This window comes from Pristiophorus japonicus, chromosome 2 (assembly GCF_044704955.1).
Source record: "Pristiophorus japonicus isolate sPriJap1 chromosome 2, sPriJap1.hap1, whole genome shotgun sequence".
Lineage (NCBI taxonomy): Eukaryota > Metazoa > Chordata > Chondrichthyes > Pristiophoridae > Pristiophorus > Pristiophorus japonicus.
This window is the reverse complement of record NC_091978.1, coordinates 366,691,914-366,713,156: the sequence shown is the minus strand read 5'-3', so window position 1 is coordinate 366,713,156 and position 21,243 is coordinate 366,691,914. Positions and strand designations below refer to the sequence as shown.

The window sequence follows — 21,243 nt, the reverse complement described above, 5'->3', positions numbered from 1 at the left end:
AACTGTAGGCGCAAACTGCTGATTGAAGCCTGAACATGACACTTCCCGTTGCATATTCTTTAATCAAATTAGCCCCTGTTGTGCTGCAGAGCATCTTTCCGTGCTGCTGTCACTTTAGGGACTAATAGCCGTTTCAGATATTAACCCACTGCACCCCAAATTTGGGCAAGAATTGAGCGGAAAATCAAAAGTGTCTCTTTCTTGCCTCCGACTGACGCAGTAATCATCATCATAGGCAGTCCCTCGGAGCCGAGGAAGACTTGCTTCCGCTCTAACAGTGAGTTTTCAGGTGACTGTACAGTCCAATACGGGAATTACAGTTACAAGTGGGACAGACAGTGGTTGAAGGAAAGGGTGGGTGGGGAGTCTGGTTTGCCGCACGCTCCTTCCGCTGTCTGCGCTTGTTCTCGGCGATGAGACTCGAGGTGCTCAGCGCCCTCCCAGATTTAAAACTCAGATGAGGAAACATTTCTTCTCTCAGAGGATTGTAAATCTGTTAAATTCGCTGCCTCAGAGTTGTGGAAGCTGGGTCATTGAATAAATTTAAGACCGAGATAGACAATTTCTTAATCGATAAGGGATTAAGGGGTTAGGGGGAGCGGGCAGGAAGTGGACCTGAGTCCATGATCGGATCAGCCATGATCGTATTACATGGAGCAGGCTCGAGGGGCCAAATGGCCTACTCCTGCTCCTATTTCTTATGTTCTTATGCTCTTCCTCCACTTGGCCGGTCTTTGGCCAGGGACTCCCAGGTGTCGGTGGGGATGTCGCATTTATCAAGGAGGCATTGAGGGTGTCCTTGAAACGTTTCCTCTGCCCACCTGGGGCTTGCTTGCCGTGTAGGAGTTCCAAGTAGAGCGCTTGCTTTGGGAGTCTCGTGTCGGGCATGCGAACAGTGTGGCCCGCCCAGCGGAGCTGGTCGAGTGTGGTCAGTGCTTCGATGCTGGGGATGTTGGCCTGATCGAGAACACTGACATTGGTGCATCTGTCCTCCCAGGGGATTTGCAGGATTTTGCAGAGGCCAGCATGCTTGCAAGCAAATGGGAAAATCCTTTCAAAAGGAGCTTGCTTTAGAGGGGGTGCAACAAAGGTTCACTAGATTGAATCCTGGGATGAGAGGGTTGTCCTATGATGAGAGATTGTGTAGAATGGGCCTATACTCGCAAGTTTAGAAGAATGAGAGATGATCTTATTGAAACATACAAGATTCTGAAGGGGATTAACAGCGTAGATGCAGAGATGATGTTTCCCCTCGTGGAGGAGTCTAGCACAAGGGGGCATAGTCTCAGAATAAGGGGTCGCCCATTTAAAACTGAGCTGAGGAGGAATTTCTTTTGAGGGTGGTGAATCTGTGGAATTATCTGCCCCAGAGAGCTGTGGAGGCTGGGTCATTGAATATATTTAAGGTGGAGATAGACAGATTTTTGAGCGATAAGGGAGTAAAGGGATATGGGGAGTGGGCGGGGAAGTGGAGCTGAGTCCATGATCAGATCAGCCATGATCTTATTGAATGGCGGAGCAGGCTCGAGGGGCTGTGTGGCCTACTCCTGCTCTTATTTCTTATGTTCTTATATGTTCTTAAAAGGACAAATGATGGTTGGAACAATAAAATCTCAGAGGAAAATTCTGGACCAGAGTCGGAGTGGTTTTCTACGTCAGAACAGCACATGAGGGAGAAAGGAATAGAAGATTAGGCTGATAGGATGGGAGTAGGCTCGTGTGGAGCATAAACATCTGCATGGACCAGTTGGGCCAAGTGACCTGTTTCTGTGCTGTATATCCTCTGTTACGTTTTGTTCAGTTTTATTGATTAGGTACATTTCTGAACATTTGACATATATTGGAAAATAAGATCACTTTGAGCTGACTTTTTGAAAGCAGGTGTCCCACTGATAGAATCGAAGAAACAGATGCCTTTGGAATGTGTGATTCAACAGTGACTTCATTAATCACAGGGCGGAGTGGGCAAGGAGGCATTCTCTTGGCCTTTCATTAGAAAGAGCAACTTGCGCCCTCTAGTGTTGGCGGTGACGTCGCCGTGGCAGAGTGACAAGGCACCCGAGCAGGCAGTAGCTTACCCTTTATCCCGCCTTGCCTTGAGCTAGAAATGTGCCAGCTAATTACTGTCATCTCTTCCTGCACTCCTTAACTGAATCGATCGCTGGGAGTCAGTAGGTTGTTGCTCTTTACTGCCTGATGCTTGCCTTGGGAATCGCATCCTTGAGTAATGTACTGTGTGAGGTGTACTCGAGCTAGTGGATAATTTTTGTGAAGGAGCAGACTGCCTGGGGCTGTGAAGGGGATGCGTACAGATCACGAGAGTTGGGGGGGTTTCAATATGATGGGGCTGGCCTGGTGCCAAATTTTAACACAGGGTGATGTTGGGGAAGTCCAGAACCAGGGGACACCGTCTTAGGATAAGGGGTAAGCCATTTAGGACTGAGATGAGGAGAAACTTCTTCACTCAGAGAGTTGTTAACCTGTGGAATTCCCTGCCGCAGAGAGTTGTTGATGTCAGTTCATTGGATATATTCAAGAGAGAGTTAGATGTGGCCCTTACGGCTAAAGGGATCAAGGGATATGGAGAGAAAGCAGGAAAGGGGTACTGAGGGAATGATCAGCCATGATCTTATTGAATGGTGGTGCAGGCTCGAAGGGCCGAATGGCCTACTCCTGCACCTATTTTCTATGTCTCTATGTTTCTCTTTGCTTCATGGGTTCTTTGCTAAGAATTCATAGCAACATATTGCAATTAAGACCTAGTTGGTTTATTAACAAAGGTTTAACAATCACACTACACATTACCAGTTCATCCACCAGGCCCACAATTGCATACCTCATCGTGGATGACCCAGACCCAACTGGCTGGGGTTTTATTGAGTCTTGTGAACATCACGTGACTGGCTAAGCCACTCACAATGCAACAGTTCTACAACAATTTTGGTAAAACTTAAAATCAACTGCCCCCTTTTCTAAGTGCACCAAAACCCACAAATTATCTAATAAACGTTAAATGGAATCTTGACAAATCAAATTAAAATAACATTTTGATCCTTGTTGAAATGATGTGCAACAGCTCTACAACTATTTTAACGTAAACTTTTATTCAAGTGCCCACTTTTAGTCAGGGCACTAGCACACACAAATTTAGAAATTAACTGGGAACTTTGGCCAATCAAATTAAAATTTGGTTGCCGGGGGTGATGATGCACTCCAGTCCCTCCGTGAGCGTACCGGTGGACACCGCGTGCTCCATCTCCATGGACACCCTGGCTCGGATGTAAACGTGGAAGAGAGGCAGGCAGTCGGACTGAACGACCCCCTCGACCGCCCGCTGCCAGGACCGGCTGATGGCCCCCTTGGCCGTGCCCAGGAGCAGTCCTACGAGGAGGGTCTTCCGACCTGCCCGCTCCCCTCCGCACAGGGTGCCCAAAGATCAGGAGCGTGGGACTGAAGTGCAACCAGAATTTGAGGAGCAGCCCCTTCAAATAATGGAAGAGGGGCTGCAACCTCTCTCATTTTTTATATTAACATGGAGCACGGACACCTCCAGACCGCAGAAAATGCAGGCGGAACAGCTCTTCAAACCTGTGAGCATGCTACATTACAGGCGGGCACAGGGATAATGGAGAGGGCGAGATCAGCATGTGGAATTCCCGCTGTTGAAAATCCATTAAATAAACCATAAATGATTCACGTCGCTGGCGGGAGGCGATTGTGGACTTCCTTATTTTAAAACAGATGTTTGATCATCGGCCTGCGTTCCTGCACTGCCCACATAAACCGGAGAGGTCAAGGTGGCAAGTAAATTAGCTGGGACAGAAGTAGATTGGTGATTGTAGCAGGGCTGTAATGTTGAAGGTGGGTAAAAGTCCCACTGGCTTCATTTAATAGTCCATCAGTGCGCCACCGGGCACAGCTAGTTTTATTTAACAATGTCGTGTGGCATTTATCTGGGGGGGATTTTCTGTGTGTGACTATGTGCTAACATTGCACTGGAGTGCGCAGTTCTGGTCTCCATATTGCAACATAATGGACATAGAGCCATTGGAGATGGTGCGAAAATTTTTTTTACAAGGATGAAACCAGAACCGTGAGGTTATGGGGGGGGGTGTCGGGAAGTGCCCTTCATAAAAAGACCAGTTGACACTTCTACAAGGTGGTAACGGGACGGACGGTAAGGCTTTACCGACCTTGAGTGACCCATGCACAACTGCCCCCCCGGACCGGGGATGGCGGGAACGGGTTTCCACACCCTGTGTTTCCGCCTCTTTTTTTCAAATACCTCCATGCCCTCGCCCCTCCCTATCTCTGTAATCTTCTCCAGCCTCACAATCCCCCGCCACCCACCCCCTCCCTCCCACCGAGATTCCTGCGCTCCTCTAATTCTGATGTCTTGAGCATCCCTGATTATAATCGCTTCGCCATTGGTGGCCGTGCCTTCTGTTGCCTGGGCCCCAAGCTCTGGAACTCCCTCCCTAAACCTCTTTCCCTCTCGTTCCTCCTTCAAGAAGCTCCTTAAAACCCACCTCTTTGACCAAGCGCCTGCGTTAATTTGTACTTATGCGGCTCGGTGTCAAATTTTTATCGCACGATACTTCCGTGAGGCGCCATGGGACGTTTCATTACGTTCAAGGCGCTATATAAATACAAGCTGTTGTTGTTGTTGTCTGCAGGAAGCACCTCCTGAGAACTTGGGAGATGAATTTCCTTTGCCATTAGGCACAGTCAGGTATTTATCACATTAACACTCGAGAGATGTGCAGGACAATGGATGTGTGTGTGAGTGGATTAGGACAGCAATCCGATCGGATAACAAGGTAAACCACAAGAGCAAGACTCGAGTGCTTTGTTGGTCATCCAAACCCTGGGCCTGAATTACTGCCTGCTGCTCGGTTCCATCCATTCAGAGTTCTTCATGTTCTTTAGGCATTCGAGCACCTTTGCTGCACTTTTCAGCAGCTGCTGTTGGGGAATGATGGTGCGAAGGTTATGTAAATTAAGCAAAGAGAATATTGAGTTGATAGTTCTCTACCCCAGAGAACTCAGTCGTTGCATCTATTCATAAGAACATAAGAAATAGGAGTCGGCCATACGGCCCCTCGAGCCTGCTCCGCCATTCAATAAGATCATGGCTGATCATCGACCTCAACTCCACTTTCCCGCCCGATCTCCATATCCCTTGATTCCCTTAATATCCAAACATCTATCTCATATGTCTCTACTTATCTGTAGAATAACTCCACGAGGCCTAGTACTGTGCTTGAACTGCTGTGACCTTAGTCTCTTTATTTAAACTCAGAGTGAGGCAGCAACGTGGTGACCAGCCTTTTATACAGCTCCTGCCTGGGCCTTCCACAGTTGCACCCTCTAGTGGTACCAGCATAGTATATACAGAGTTTACATACATGATACAATCGATCTCTGTCTTGAATATACTCAACGACTGAGCTCCACAGCCCTCTGGGGCAGAGAATTCCAAAGATTCACCATCGTCCGAGCGAAGAAGTTTCTCCTCATCTCGGTCCTAAATGGCCGACCCCTTATTCTGAGACTGTGTGACCCCTGGTTCCAGACTCCCCAGCCCGGGGGGAAACATCCTCCCTGCATCGGCCCTGTCAAGCCCTGTAAGAATTTTGTATGTTTCAATGAGTTCACCTCTCATTCTTCGAAACTCTAGCAGACAGAGGTCGATAGATTTTTGGGAATTAAGGGATATTGAGATCAGGCGGGAAAGTGAAGTTGAGGTCGAAGATCAGCCATGATCTTATTGAATGGCGGAGCAGGCTCGAGGGGCCAAATGGCTGACTCCTGCTCCTATTTCTTAAGTTCTTATCTGATTGCTGTTTTTCGGATTGTAAAGGGTCTAGACAATGCTGACCACGACAAGCCATTTCACATTGTCCAGAACCATAGAACCAGAAGACACTGCGCTTGAAGAGGGGGTTAAATTCAAAGCAAATCGGCAGAAACAATATTTCAGTGTGAGATCAATCTGTGGAACAGGCTCCCTGGGGAGATGGTGGAAGCAGCTCATATTGATTAATTCAAATGCAAATTATATAGATTTTTTTTCCAGAAAATAACATTTTGCGATGCAGTACCTGAGTAATTTGAAACTTGACATTTGGTAAGTGTAGCGCGCTTAGGAGGAACAGCATCGAGGTCCCCAAAGCTTCCCACCTGGGGATTTTCTTCATGTCTTGGTCTGTTGTTGACTATTTGATAAAGATTTATTGCCATGATTAGCAACTGATTGCCATAGTTGAACAGCTCCGTTATAAAACGCATTTATAAAACACTGGTTCGGCCTCAACTGGATTATTGTGTCCAATGTTGTTCACCGCACTTTAGGAAGGATGTGAAGGCCTTAGAGAGAGTGCAGAAAAGATTTACGAGAATGGTTCCAGGGATGAGCGACTTCAGTGACGTGGATAGACTGGAGAAGCCGGGGTTGTTCTCCTTGGAGCAAAGAAGGTTGAGAGGAGATTTGATCGAGGTGCTCAAAATCATGAGGGGTCTGGGCAGAGTAGATAGAGAGAAACTGTTCCCATTGGTGGAAGGGTCGAGAACCAGAGATCACAGATTTAAGGCGATTGGCAGAAGAACCAAAGGCGACACGAGGAAAAACATTTTTACGCAGCAAGTGGTTAGGATCTGGAATGCGTTGCCTGAGAGGGTGGTGAAGGCAGACTCAATCGTGGCTTTCAAAAGGGGAATTGGATAAGTCCCTGAAGGATAAACATTGCAGGGCTACGGGGAAAGGGCGGGGGAGTGGGACTGGCTGAGGTGCTCTTGCAGAGAGCTGGTATGGGCTCGACGGGCCGAATGGCCTCCTCTGTGCTGAAACCATTCTCTGATTCTATATACACCTGAGGGACATTTGGAATTGAGCAACTAGATTCAGCAATGGATCGGGGGGAAAAGGAAAAAAAGAAAGACTTGCATTTATATAGCGCCTTTCACGACCACCGGATGTCTCAAAGCGTTTTTCAGGCAATGAAGCGCTTTTTGGAGTGTAGTCACTGTTGTAATGTGGGAAACGTGGCAGCCAACTTGCGCACAGCAAGCTCCCACAAACAGCAATGTGATAATGGCCAGATAATCTGTTTTTGTTATGTTGATTGAGGGATAAATATTGGCCCAGGACACCGGGGATAACTCCCCTGCTCTTCTTTGAAATAGTGCCGTGGGATCTTTTACCTTCACCTGAGAGAGCAGACGGGGCCTCGGTTTAACGTCTCATCCGAAAGCTTGCGGGGGGGTGGGAGAATGTCGGGGCGAGTGTGGATGGATGAATTAACATGGGCCGAATGGCCTTCCTTGTCCATGAGTGTCAAGGCCTTGAGAGGGGGCTGTACACCCTTCTCCCAGGCATCCACGGGAGCCCCCTATATTAGACCTGGTCCTGCTGAATGCTCCATTGTTTGACATGACTCAGACTGGTAGCTTGAACGGATTGCCCCCACTCAGATCAGCCACCATCTTATTGAATGGCGGAGCAGGCTTGAGGGGCCGAATGGCCTCGTCCTGCTCCTATCTCTTGTCCTATTCCTTATCCCCAGCACTCAGCTGGCGAACGCTGAACCTCTTTAGTTCCCTGGTTAATTCTCGCCCGAGTTTTCTACTTTTCTCTCCCGCCTCCACCCACTACCAGCCGCCACTCCACGCTGTCCTGCTGACCTTGGCTCCGAGCTAGGGATTACCATGCCCTCGCCACGCCTGTACCTCATCTAAAATGGCCGCTCTGTGCGCGTGCGCGCACAAGGTTTCACGGCGAACCTCGGCGAGCTATTCGACTGCAGTGGCTGTCTCAAACCCGACCCTGCCCGCCGATCTTTAGCAAAAAATAAATGATAAGCAAAAGGTACCCGTGGGGGGAGGGAGTTCACTGGACGCTGCTAGGGATGGGTACCCCCGGACAATATTCCTTTCCTGACCCGATGCCAGCTGTCGCACCCCCACAGCCACACTCAGACTTGACTGCTTCACGTAGCTCTGCTGCTCCCCGGACAAACTCACTGCACTCGAGACGAGGGAGCTGTCTCGCCCAATGGGCTCCCATTTGGGGCGTCTGCTCAGTTGGGGAGCACCCCGAACCAGTAGTTCTCAACTGTGCCAGTAGAGGGGGCTGGCAAGCGGAGGACAGACGCTTCACCCCAGGGAGGATGGGATTAAAATAACCGCAGGGCGAACCATTAACGGCTGAGTCACCGCGTAGGAGTAACGATAAGAAAACCTCATTGAGGTCCATTCTGCATTATCTATTCATTCCTTTAAAAGCAAAAGGACGGTGAAAATGAGCTGTTAGCACTGATGTTTTTTTTTTAAAAAACTGGTCCATAAAAGTGATGAATAAGAACCCTTTGCATTTATATAGTGCCTTTAATGTAAAAAAAAACTTCCCAAGGTGCTTCACAGGGGTGATTTATCAAGCAACATTTGACACCGAGCCACCTAGGGAGATATTAGGACAGTTGACCGAAAGCTTGGCCAAAGAGGTAAATTTTAAGGAGCGTCTTAAAGGAGGAGATAGAGGGGCGGAGAGGTTTAGGGAGGGAATTCCAGAGCATTGGGCCCCAGCCGCTGAAGGCACGGCCGCCGATGGTGGGGCGATGAAAATCGGGGACGCGCAAGAATTGGAGGAGGGCAGCGATCTCCCAGGGTTTGCAGGGCTAGAGGAGGTTCCAGAGATGGAGGGGGGGGGTGTTTCTAAATCCGAACCTTACTGTGCTATATTTTTGTCGGGATAGCTGGCCCCAGTGACTGCTGCAGTTTGCACAGATTCTTCAAAGCCCATCACCACTTCCCACGGACCAAGGGTTCGGTTTCATCACGGCCTCTTGATTTGCACAGCAGTGCCTTACTGGTTGTGAGGTTTTGAGGTCAACCAGGAGCAGTGGCTTTCATTTAGCAAGGGGCATCTGCATCTTGATTGAGAGAGGGTCCCTCACACAACGCGAGGGTGGTGTTCGAAGCCCCCTCGTAGGTTTCAGCCGGTGGGGGAACTTCGATAGGGAGGTTAGGAGGAGGTGGCTAGATTTGAGGGATCATTTCTAAAAGAAAAAAAATATTGTGACTTCTCTTTGGTGATGTTTTGCACATCTCCACATCCATGATCTGATCGCGCGAGGGAGACTGGTCAGTGACTGAGATTGGTTTCACGCACATCATTTGTATTTCATAACCATCCGCCACTCACTGCATTTTGCTGGTGACATCACCCTCCTTTTATTGAGAGACGTTGCTGTAGTTTGAGTCGTGAGTTTTGTTTGCTGTAGTTCGTAGAGGCTCTTTTAAGTAGACTCTGTGGACTGTTTGCTGCGGCGCATTGTTCAAACAATGTTTGCTCAGTAAATAGGCTGTTTGCGCTGAGCCCTGCTGTAAGTCCCGCCCACCCCCCCTCCAACTCATTGGCTGACATAATGGTGTCAAAAAACAACAACAACTTGCATTTATATAGCTCCGTTAACGTAGTAAAAACATCCCAAGGCGCTTCACAGGAGCAATATAAGACAAAAATTTGACACCGAGCCACCTAGGAAGAAATTACAGCAGATGATAGGTTTTAAGGGACGTCTTAAAGGAGGAAAAAGAGGCGGAGAGGTTTAGGGAGGGAATTCCGGAGCTTGGGACCCAGGCAACAGAAAGCATAGCCACCGATAGTGGAGCGATTAAATCAGGAGGGCAGAATTGGAGGAGCGCAGAGATCTCGTGGGACTGTGGGGCTGGAGGAGGTTAGAGAGATAGGGAGTGGCGAGGCCATGGAGGCATTTGCAAACGAGGATGTGAATTTTGAAATCGAGGCTTTGCTTAACCGGGAGCTAATGTAGGTCAGCGAGCACAGGGGGTGATGGGTGAGCGGGACTTGGTGCAAGTTAGGACATGGGGCAGCCGAGATTTGGATGACAAGTTTATGTAGGGTAGAATGTGGGAGGCCAGTCAGTGCTTTGGAATAGTAGAAGTAACAAAGGTATGGATGAGAGTTTCAGCAGTGGATGAGCTGAGGCAGGGGTGGAGACGGTCATTAGTTATGCTGCGGATATGTGGTTGAAAGCTCATTTCAGGGTCAAATATGACACCAAGCTTGCGAACAGTCTGGTTCAGCCTCAGACAGAAGTTGGGGAGAGGGATGGAGTCAGTGGCTAGGGAACGGAGTTTGTGGCGGGGACCGAAAACAATGGCTTTGGTCTTCCCAATATTTAATGGGAGAAAATTTCTACTCATCCAGAACTGGATGTCGGACAAGCAGTCTGACAATTTAGAGACCGTGGAGGGGTCGAGCGAAGTGGTGGTGAGGTAGAGCTGGGTGTCGTCAGCGTACAGCTGGAAACTAACGGCGTGCGTTATTCATCTCGTTTGCCATCCTTCAAAAAGTCCATGGATTTTTTTTTTAAGGTGAAAATTGACGTGGCTGGTGCCCTTGTAAAGCTATTATTGAGATCATTTTGAGCTCTCCAGATAAACATAATATAGTGCGATTGTCTGAGATGCTGCATTATCCTTCAGATTGTGACAATGCCATTCACATCACTAAAGCACCACTGTAACATTTGCTCGTGACTTCAGCGGAACGAGGAAAGCAGCACTTGGCTGAATCAAGCAACCTCGTTTCGCTCTTCCTGCATTAAACAGTGGCTGCCTACCTTGCTTTTCGGTCAAAGCCAAAGGTTTCCATCGAGCTTACAGGTTGTGACGAGTCATATAAGTTAAGAAATGGTCAGCTGAGTTTTGGGTGACCTTAAGTTTATGGAGGATGTACACTTTAGGAAGGATGTGAAGGCCTTACAGAGGGCACAGAGGAGATTTACTAGAATGGACCCAGGGCTGTGGGACCTCGGGTATCGGAGTTTTATTTTCACAACACACGCGGTTTTACATTGGAAAATCATTTGAAGCAAAGCGAAGGGACAAACATCAAAAGCTTGAAGTAGAATTTATTGTGCATTTTGTTTTAAATAGTGCAGTTCTCGACAACAACAACTGGTATTTATATAGCGCCTTTAACGTAGTAAAACGTCCCAAGGTGCTTCACAGCAGTGTTATAAGGCAAAACAAATAAATTTGACACCGAGCCTCGTAAGGAGAAATTAGCGCAGGTGACCAAAAGCTTGGTCAAAGAGGTAGGTTTTAAGGAGCGATTTAAAGGAGGATAGAGAGGTTTAGGGAGGGAATTCCAGCGCTTGGGGCAACAGAAGGCACGGCCACCGATGGTTAAACGATTATAATCAGGGATGCTCAAGAGGGCAGAATTTGAGAAGCGCAGACGTCTTTGGCGGGGTGTCCAAACCTTTCATCATTTTAAAGACCTCTGTTAGGTCACCCCTCAGCCTTCCCTGATATGCAAACCCTCGCATTACTGGTATCATTCTTGGAAATTTTCTCTGCACCCTCTCCAGTGCCTCTATGTCCTTTTTATAATATGGTGACCAGAACTGTATGCAGTACTCCAGGTGTGGTCTAACCTAGTTATTTGGAAAAGCAAAATTCGGTCAGGCAGATTCAGCATGAATTTGTGAAGGGGAGGTCATGTTTGGCAGGTTTGCTGGAGTTCTTTGATGATGTGGTGGGCGGGTTGGATGGGGGGAGAGCCAGTGGATGTGGTGTGTTTGGACTTCCAGAAGGCATTTGACAAGGTGCCACGTAAAAGGTTATCTCACAAGATAGAGGTTCACGGGTTTGGGGGTCATGTATTGGCGTGGGTGGAGGATTGGCTGGCTGGCGGGGGACGGAGAGTTGGGATGAATGGTTCATTCTCTAGTTGGCAGTCAGTGGCTGGTGGGGTGCCGCAGGGATCAGTGCTGGGTATGATTTGGTGGCCATTACAGAAACGTGGTTGCAGGCTTGCGAAGACTGGGAATTAAACATACAGGGGTATCTGACAATTCGGAAAGATAGACAAGAAGGGAAAGGAGGTGGGGTAGCTCTGATAATGAAGGATGATATCAGGGCAGTTGTGAGAGATGATATTGGCTCGAATGAACAAAATGTTGAATCATTGTGGGTGGAGATTAGAGATAGTAAGGGGAAAAAGTCACTGGTGGATGTAGTTTCTAGGCCCCCAAATAATAACTTCATGGTGGGGCGGACAATAATCAAGGGAATAATGGAGGCATATGAAAAAGGAACGGCAGTAATCATGGGGGATTTTAACCTACATATCGATTGGTCAAATCAAATCGCACGGGGATGCCTTGAGGAGGAATTCATAGAATGCATACGGGATTGTTTCTTAGAACAGTATGTTACAAAACCTACAAGGGAGCAAGCTATCTTAGATCTGGTCCTGTGTAATGAGACAGGAATAATAAACAAACTCGTGGTAAAAAATCCTCTCAGAATGAGTGATCACAGTATGGTTGAATTTGTAATACAGATTGAGGGTGAGGAAGTAGTGTCTCAAATGAGCGTACTATGCTTAAACAAAGGGGACTACAGTGGGATGAGGGCAGAGTTGGCTGAAGTAGACCGGGAATACAGACTAAACGGTGGCACAATTGAGGAACAGTGGAGGACTTTTAAGGAGCTCTTTCATAGTGCTCAACAAAAATATATTCCAGTGAAAAAGAAGGGTGGTAAGAGAAGGGATAACCAGCCATGGACAACCAAGGAAATAAAGGAGAGTATCAAATTAAAAACCAATGCGTATAAGGTGGCCAAGGTTAGTGGGAAACTAGAAGATTGGGAAAATTTTAAACGACAGCAAAGAATGACTAAGAAAGCAATAAAGAAGGGGAAGATAGATTACGAATGTAAACTTGCGCAAAACATAAAAACAGATAGTAAAAGCTTTTACCGATATATAAAACGGAAAAGAGTGACTAAAGTAAATGTTGGTCCCTTAGAAGATGAGAAAGGGGATTTAATAATGGGAAATGTGGAAATGGCTGAGACCTTAAACAATTATTTTGCTTCGGTCTTCACAGTGGAAGACACAAAAACCATGCCAAAAATTGCTGGTCACGGGAATGTGGGAAGGGAGGACCTTGAGACAATCACTATCACTAGGGGGCTAGTGCTGGACAGGCTAATGGGACTCAAGGTAGACAAGTCCCCTGGTCCTGATGAAATGCATCCCAGGGTATTAAAAGAGATGGCGAAAGTTATAGCAGATGCATTCGTTATAATCTATCAAAATTCTCTGGACTTTGGGGAGGTGCCATCGGATTGGAAAGCAGCTAATGTAACGCCTCTGTTTAAAAAAGGGGGCAGACAAAAGGCAGGTAACTATAGGCCGGTTAGTTTAACATCTGTAGTGGGGAAAATGCTTGAAGCTATCATTAAGGAAGAAATAGCGGGACATCTAGATAGGAAGAGTGCAATCAAGCAGACGCAACATGGATTCATGAAGGGGAAATCATGTTTAACTAATTTACTGGAATTCTTTGAGGATATAACGAGCATGGTGGATAGAGGTGTACCGATGGATGTGGTGTATTTAGATTTCCAAAAGGCATTCGATAAGGTGCCACACAAAAGGTTACTGCAGAAGATAAAGGTACGCGGAGTCAGAGGAAATGTATTAGCATGGATAGAGAATTGGCTGGCTAACAGAAAGCAGAGAGTCGGGATAAATGGGTACTTTTTGGGTTGGAAATCGGTGGTTAGTAGTGTGCCACAGGGATCGGTGCTGGGACCACAACTGTTTACAATATACATCGATGACCTGGAAGAGGGGACAGAGTGTAGTGTAACAAAATTTGCAGATGACACAAAGATTAGTGGGAAAGCGGGTTGTGTAGAAGACACAGAGAGGCTGCAAAGAGATTTAGATAGGTTAAGCAAATGGGCTAAGGTTTGGCAGATGGAATACAATGTCAGAAAATGTGAGGTCATCCACCTTGGGAAAAACAACAGTAAAAGGGAATATTATTTGAATGGAGAGAAATTACAACATGCTGCGGTGCAGAGGGACCTGGGGGTCCTTGTGCATGAATCCCAAAAAGTTAGTTTGCAGGTGCAGCAGGTAATCAGGAAGGCGAATGGAATGTTGGCCTTCATTGCGAGAGGGATGGGGTGCAGAAGCAGGGAGGTCCTGCTGCAGCTGTGCGGGGTATTGGTGGGGCTGCACCTGGAGTGCTGCGTGCAGTTTTGGTCACCTTGCTTGGGGAAGGATATACTGGCTTTGGAAGGGGTGCAGAGACGATTCACTAGGCTGATTCCGGAGATGAGGGGTTTACCTTATGATGATAGATTGAGTAGACTGGGTCTTTACTCATTGGAGTTCAGGGGGATGAGGGGTGATCTTATAGAAACATTTAAAATCATGAAAGGGATAGACAGGATAGAGGCAGAGAGGTTGTTTCCACTGGTCGGGGAGACTAGAACTAGGGGGCACAGCCTCAAAATACGGGGGAGCCAATTTAAAACCGAGTTGAGAAGGAATTTCTTCTCCCAGAGGGTTGTGAATCTGTGGAATTCTCTGCCCAGGGAAGCAGTTGAGGCTAGCTCATTGAATGTATTCAAATCACAGATAGATAGATTTTTAACCAATAAGGGAATTAAGGGTTATGGGGAGCGGGCGGGTAAGTGGAGCTGAGTCCACGGCCAGATCAGCCATGATCTTGTTGGGTGGCGGAGCAGGCTCGAGGGGCTAGATGGCCTGCTCCTGTTCCTAATTCTTATGTTCTTATGTTCTTATTAATGTTGGGGAGGTCCAGAACCAGGGGTCGCAGTCTGGAGATGGGGGGTGGGCCATTTGAGACCGGGATGGGGGGAGACTTCTTCACCCGGTGGGTGGTGGGCCTGTGGGGTTCTCTGCCATGGAGAGTTGTTGGGGCCAGTTCACTGGATGTATTCAGGAGGGAGTTGGATGTAGTCCTTACTACTAGGGGGATCAAGGGGTATGGCGAGAAAGCAGGAATGGGGTACTGAAGTTGCAAGTACAGCCATGAACTCATTGAATGGCGGTGCAGGCTCGAAGGGCCGAATGGCCTACTCCTGCACCTATTTTCTATGTTTCTATGTTTCTATACAACACTTAGCAGATACACGCAGAAAGATGTATATTGTATATTGCTGCTCAAGGATAAAAGAGGTATCCATTCTTGGATATTGTTGTGGTGAGAAGGAGTGCTTCAGAATTCCACCACGGTAGCTGGAGGAATTTAAATTCAGTTAATTAAATAAATCTGGAATAAAAAGCTGGTATCAGTAATGGTGGCCATGAACCTACCGGATTGTCGTAAAAATCCAACTGGTTCACCAATGTCCTTCAGATAAGGAAATCTGCCACCCTTACCAGTGTCTGGCCTATATGTGACTCCAGACCCACAGCAATGTGGTTGACTCTCAACATAAGAACATAAGAAATAGGAGCAGGAGTAGGCCATACGGCCCCTCGAGCATGCTCCGCCATTTAATACGATCATGGCTGATCCGATTATGGACTCAGCTCCACTTCCCTGCCCGCTCCCCATAACCCCTTATTCCCTCATCGGTTAAGAAACTGTCTATTTCTGTCTTAAATTTATTCCACAGTTCTCTGAGATTTACAACCCTTTGAGAGAAGAAATTCCTCCTCATCTCAGTTTTAAATGGGCAGCCCCTTATTCTAAGATTATGCTCCCTAGTTCTAGTCTCCCCCATCAGTGGAAACATCCTCTCTGCATCCACCTTGTCAAATCCCTTCATAATCTTATATGTTTCGATAAGATCTCCTCTCATTCTTCTGAATTCCTCTTAACTGCCCTCTGCAGTTCAAGAAGGCAGCTTGGGGGTGGGCAATAAATGCTGAACCATATCCCATGAACAAATAAATGTAAAAAAAAAAATGGTCTGTGCAATTTGATAGTGGTACACTTGTTGAAAATCTTGGAGTTGGAAAGAAAGTCTGTTTGACTGGGTGAGGTGGTCGGGGGTGTGGGGTGGGAGGGAGGGAAGATATTGTGATGAAACCTCGAGGAATACGTCTATCCAGAGCGGGCGAACCTGGCTGAATACGCAGCTTGGTTGGCAGACAGTGCCATCTGTACCAGGAAGTATCGGAGCAGAAGAAGCAATTGCTTCACTGGTTATAGAGTCAGAGAAATTTAAGGCAAGGAAGGAGGCCATTTCGGCCCATCGTGTCCGCGCCGGCTGACAAAGAGCCACCCAGCCTAATCTCACTGTCCAGCTCTCGATCTGTAGCCCTGTAGGTTACAGCACTTCAAGTGCACATCCAAGTACTTTTTAAATGTGGTGAGGGGTTTCTGCCTCTACCACCCTTTCAGGCAGTGTGTCTCAGACCCCACCACCCTCTGGGTGAAGAAATTTCTCATCTTTAGCAAGGCTTTTGATAAGGTCCCACATGGTAGACTGGTCATGAAGGTTAAAGCCCATGGGATACAGGGCAAAGTGTCAAGTTGGATCCAAAATTGGCTTGGAGGTAGGAAGCAAAGGGTAATGATTAATGGACATTTTTGTGACTGAAAGGATGTTTCCAGTGGGGTTCTGCAGGGCTTGGTACTGGGACCCTTACTTTTTGTGGTATATATTAACGATTTAGGTTTGAATATAGGGAGTATGATTAAGAAGTTTGCAGACAACACTAAAATTGGCTGTGTGGTTGATAATGAAGAGGAAAGTCATGGGCTGCAGGAGGATATCAATGTACTGGTCAGGTGGGCAGAGCAGTGGCAAATGGAATTTAATTCAGAGAAGTGTGAGGTGATGCACTTTGAGAGGGCGGTAGGCCACTTAATAGTGTAGATGAACAAAGGGATCTTGGGATCTTGGAGTGCTTGTCCACAGATCCCTGAAATTAGCAGGCCAGGTGGATAAGGTGGTTAAGAATGTATACGAAATCCTTGCCTTTATTGCCAAGGCATAGACTATAAGAGCAGAAAGGTTATGCTTAAATTGTATAATACTTTGGTACAGCTGGAGTATTGTGTGCAGTTCTGTTTGCCGTATTATAGGAAGGATGTGACTGCACTAGAGAGGGTGCAGAGGAGATTTACTAGGATGCTGCTTGGAATGGAGAATCTTAGTTATGAGGACAGATTGGATAGGCTGGGTTTGTTCTCATTGGAACAGAGGAAGTTGAGAGAATACTTCATTGAGGTGTACAAAGTATTGAGAGGCCTGAACATCGTGGATAGTAAGGGTCTATTTCCATTGGTGGAGGGGTCTATTATGAGGGGGCATAGTTTTAAGGTGGTTGGTGGAAGGTTTAGAGGTGATTTGAGGGGGGGCTTCTTTACGCAGAGGGTTGTGGGGATCTGGAACTTGCTGCCTGGAAGAGTGGTGGATGCAGAAATCCTCACCACTTTTAAGAGATGGTTGGATGGGCACTTAAAGTGCAGTAACCTGCAGGGTTACAGACCTAGAGCTGGTAATTGGGATTAGACTGGATGACCTTTCGTTGGATGGAGCAGATATAATGGTAAGTACTGCAGGGAATAGAATATGGCCAGAGTGATGATCTGGACTAGTCTCGATCACCTGGATGGGTTGGAGAGGAATTTTCCCAGATTTTTTTCTCCCTAAATTGGCCTGGGTTTTTATCTAGTTTTTGCCTCTCCCAGGAGATCACATGGCTCCAGTTGGGGTGGAGTGTAGAATGTTTTAGTATAAGGGGTGTTGCAGTGCTGTGGGGCGGACTGGTTGGGCTGGGTGCTCTTTGCCTTTCCATCATTGTTCATAGATTTATATGTAACCTTCAGGGCTGCTGACCGAGGGCCGTGCGGCTCTTTGTCGGCCGGCGCGGACACGATGGACCTCCTGCTGCGCTATAAATTTCTATGTTTCTATGTAAACATCCCCCCAATCACTTTAAATCTATGCCCCTGGGTGTTGACCCCTCTGCTAAGGGAAATAGATCCTTCCTATCCTGGTTAAATCCTGCAATTTTACCTTTGAAAGATTTTTTTTTAAATTCCCTTTGGATAGATGGTCCCGCTTCCTGAACCTGCAACAGCTGTAGACAACCAGCAGCTGTGTAAATCTTTGCTGCATTTCTAAACACTCACATTTGCTTGAAACGTACCCCGTTTGAACAAACACCACAGCATATCAGCCTTGATTTTAACCTAACCTGCCCGGTGAGAAATGGAGGGCAGTTCGGGCCAGACGCCCCCAGTTTACATTCCGATGACTGGCAGGTAGGTTTAAATTGTGTCAGCTGTGGCTCAGTGGGCAGCACACTTGTTTCTGAGTCAGATAGTTGTGGGTTCAAGTCCCACACTCCCAGGCCGACACTCCCAGTGCAGTGCTGAGGGAGTGCCGCACTGTTGGAGGTGCTGTCTTTCGGATGAGACGTTAAACCGAGGCCCCGTCTGCTCTCTCAGGTGGACGTAAAAAATCCCACGGCACAATTTCGAAGAGGAGCAGGGGGAGTTATCCCCAGTGTCCTGGGACCAATATTTATCCCTCAATCAACATAACAAAAACAGATTATCTGGTCATTATCACATTGCTGTGTGTGGGAGCTTGCTGTGCGCAAAGTGGCTGCTGTTTTTCCTGCATTGCAACAATGACTACACTCCAAAAGTACTTCATTGGCTGTAAAGCGCTTTGAGACATTGGGTGGTTGTGAGAGGAGCTGTATAAATCCAAGTCTTTTTTTTCTTTCTTATAGATTTAAAAGCTCCGAACTATCTACCATGGGGTAAGAATTCGTTTGGTTGCTCTCTGTTGGAATGTTTGTGAAGATTTCCTTTGTGTTCTTAGTGACGTTCCAACCGCATTGTAAAAGAGAACGCTAATTATTTTGCTATAAATACTGAACAGACGACAATAACAACTGCATTTATATAGCGCCTTTAACATAGTCAAAAGATACAAGGCGCTTCACAAGTTATACAGGGTGCTGGTGAGGCCACACCTGGAATACTGTGTGCAGTTTTGGTTTCCATATTTACGAAAGGATATACTTGCTTTGGAGGCAGTTCAGAGAAGGTTCACTAGGTTGATTCTGGAAATGAGGGGGTTGACTTATGAGGAAAGGTTGAGTAGGTTGGACCTCTACTCATTGGAATTCAGAAGAATGAGAGGTGATCTTATTGAAACGTGTAAGATTATGAGGGGGCTTGACAAGATGGATGCAGAGAGGATGTTTCCACTCATAGGGGAAACTAAAACTAGGGGGCATAGTCTCAGAATATGGGGCCGTACATTTAAAACTGAGATGAGACGGAATTTCTTCTCTGAGGGTTGTAAAGCTGTGGAATTCGCTGCCTCAGAGAGCTGTGGAAGCTGGGTTATTGAATAAAGTTAAGATAGAGATAGACAGTATCTTAACTGATAAGGGAATAAGAGGTATGGGGAGTTGGCAGGGAAGTGGACCTGAGTCCATGATCGGATCAGCCATGATCGTATTAAATGGTGGAGCAGGCTCGAGGGGCCGTATGGCCTACTCCTGCTCCTATTTCTTATGTAAGAGTGTTATCGAGCAAAACTTTGACACTGAGCCGCATAAGGAGATATTAGGGCAGGATGCCAAAGCTTTGTCAAAGAGGTAGATTTTAAGGAGTGTCTTAAAGGAAGTAGAGAGGCGGAGAGGTTTGGGGAGAGAATTCCAGAGCTTAGGGCCCAGGCAAATCGCCAATGGCGGAGCGATGGGAATCGTGGGATGCTCAAGAGGGCAGAATTGGAGGAGCGCAGCGATGTCGAAATGTTGTGGGGCTGGAGGAGGTTACAGAGATAGGAAGGGGGCGAGACCAGGGAGGGATCTGAACACAAGGATAAGACTTTTCGAAATCAAGGCGTCGCCGGAGCAGGAGTGAATGTAGGTCAGCGAGCACAGGGGGTGATCACATGCACTGGAGGGAAAGGGTTAAAAGTTAACATTAGGGTAAAGCTAGAGTTTTGGAGAACCTTGAGTATCAATCAATGTATTCTATTCCGAAAGAAATAATTTCTAATGCACTTTTGAGATGACAATGAACGATGTTTGAACGTTGTGTGTTTTTATTTTAAATGAGTGTCATCTGTAAACAAAAATTAACAAAAAACGAAGTAGATTTAAAGAATTGATGTTGTGTAAGATTCTCGTGTATAGAATGTACAGCACAGAAACAAGCCATTGGGCCCAACTGCTCCATGCCGGTGTTTATGCTCCACACAAGTCTCCTCCCATCCCTCTCCATCTCACTCCATCACCATATCCTTGTTTTCAGACGAACATAAGAAATAGGAGCAGGAGTCGGCCATTTGGCCCCTCGAGCCTGCTTCGCCATTCCATAAGATCATGGCTGATCCGATCATGGACTCAGCTCCACTTCCCCGCCCGCTCCCCATCACCCTTGACTCCCTTATCGATCAAAAATCTGTCTATCTCCACCTTGAATATATTCAATGACCCAGCCTCCACAGCTCTCTGGGGCAGAGAATTCCACAGATTTACTACCGTCTGAGAAAAGAAATTCCTCCTCGTCTCAGTTTTAAATTGGCGGCCCCTTATTCTGAAACTATGCCCCCTAGTTCTAGATTCCCCCACGAGGGGAAACATCTTCTCAGCATTCCTTTTCCCCCTCATGTGTTTATCCAGCTTCCCCTTAAATGCATCGATACTATTTGCCTCAAACACTCCCTGTGGCAGCGAGTTGCACATTCTCACCGCCCTCTGGGTAGAGAGGTTTCTCCTGAATTCATTATTGGATTCATGAGTGACGATCTTATATTTGTCTACTCTAGCTTTGGACTCTTCACATCTTCTCTACGTCTACTCTATCAAACCCCATCACAACTTTAAAGATCTCTATCGGCTCAGCCTTTTCTAGAGGAAAGAGCCTTGCCTGTTCAGTCATCCCTGCGTGTTATAAAACATATTTGCACAAAGTTCTGTCTTGGCTTTAACTCAATTGCAGTCCATTGTACATCGTTTGCATAGTGAGTTTCTAGTATAGCGAATCGCCATTGACGACAGGCAGCGCGTGTGAGAGGAGCGTTCCTTAGTGGTCTGAGTTGAGTCTGATGATGGGACATCATAATTAAAGTGCGCAGATTCCCAGAAAGATGCTGATGAGATAGAAAGACTTGCATTTATAGGGCGCCTTCCATGACCACCAGTTGTCTCAAAGCGCTTTTCAGCCAATGAAGTACTTTTGGAGTGTAGTCACTGTTGTAATTTAGGAAATGCAGCAGCCAAATTGCACCCAGCAAGCAGCGATGTGATAACACAAATGATCTGGGTTTTTTTATGTTGATTGAGGGATAAATATTGGCCCCAGGACACCGGGGATAGCTTCCCTGCTCTTCTTCGAAATAGTGCTGTGGGATCTTTTACGTCCACCTGAGAGAGCAGACGGAGCCTCAGTTTAA

The 21,243-nt window shown here is 46.9% G+C and overlaps 1 protein-coding gene across 2 annotated transcripts in view; it reads left to right on the top strand.

Moving 5' to 3' along the window:
* Positions 1-21,243, top strand: part of LOC139235027 (netrin receptor UNC5C-like) — a 502,551-nt gene that overhangs the window by 16,300 nt on the left and 465,008 nt on the right. The window contains exon 2 of one of the 2 annotated variants that reach the window (XM_070866124.1): positions 18,560-18,589. The exons of the other annotated variant lie outside the window; for it this stretch is intronic. Within the exon in view, the coding sequence (XP_070722225.1) occupies positions 18,560-18,589 (30 nt within the window). The remainder of the gene's footprint in view (positions 1-18,559; positions 18,590-21,243) is intronic. 2 annotated transcript variants of the gene reach the window in all.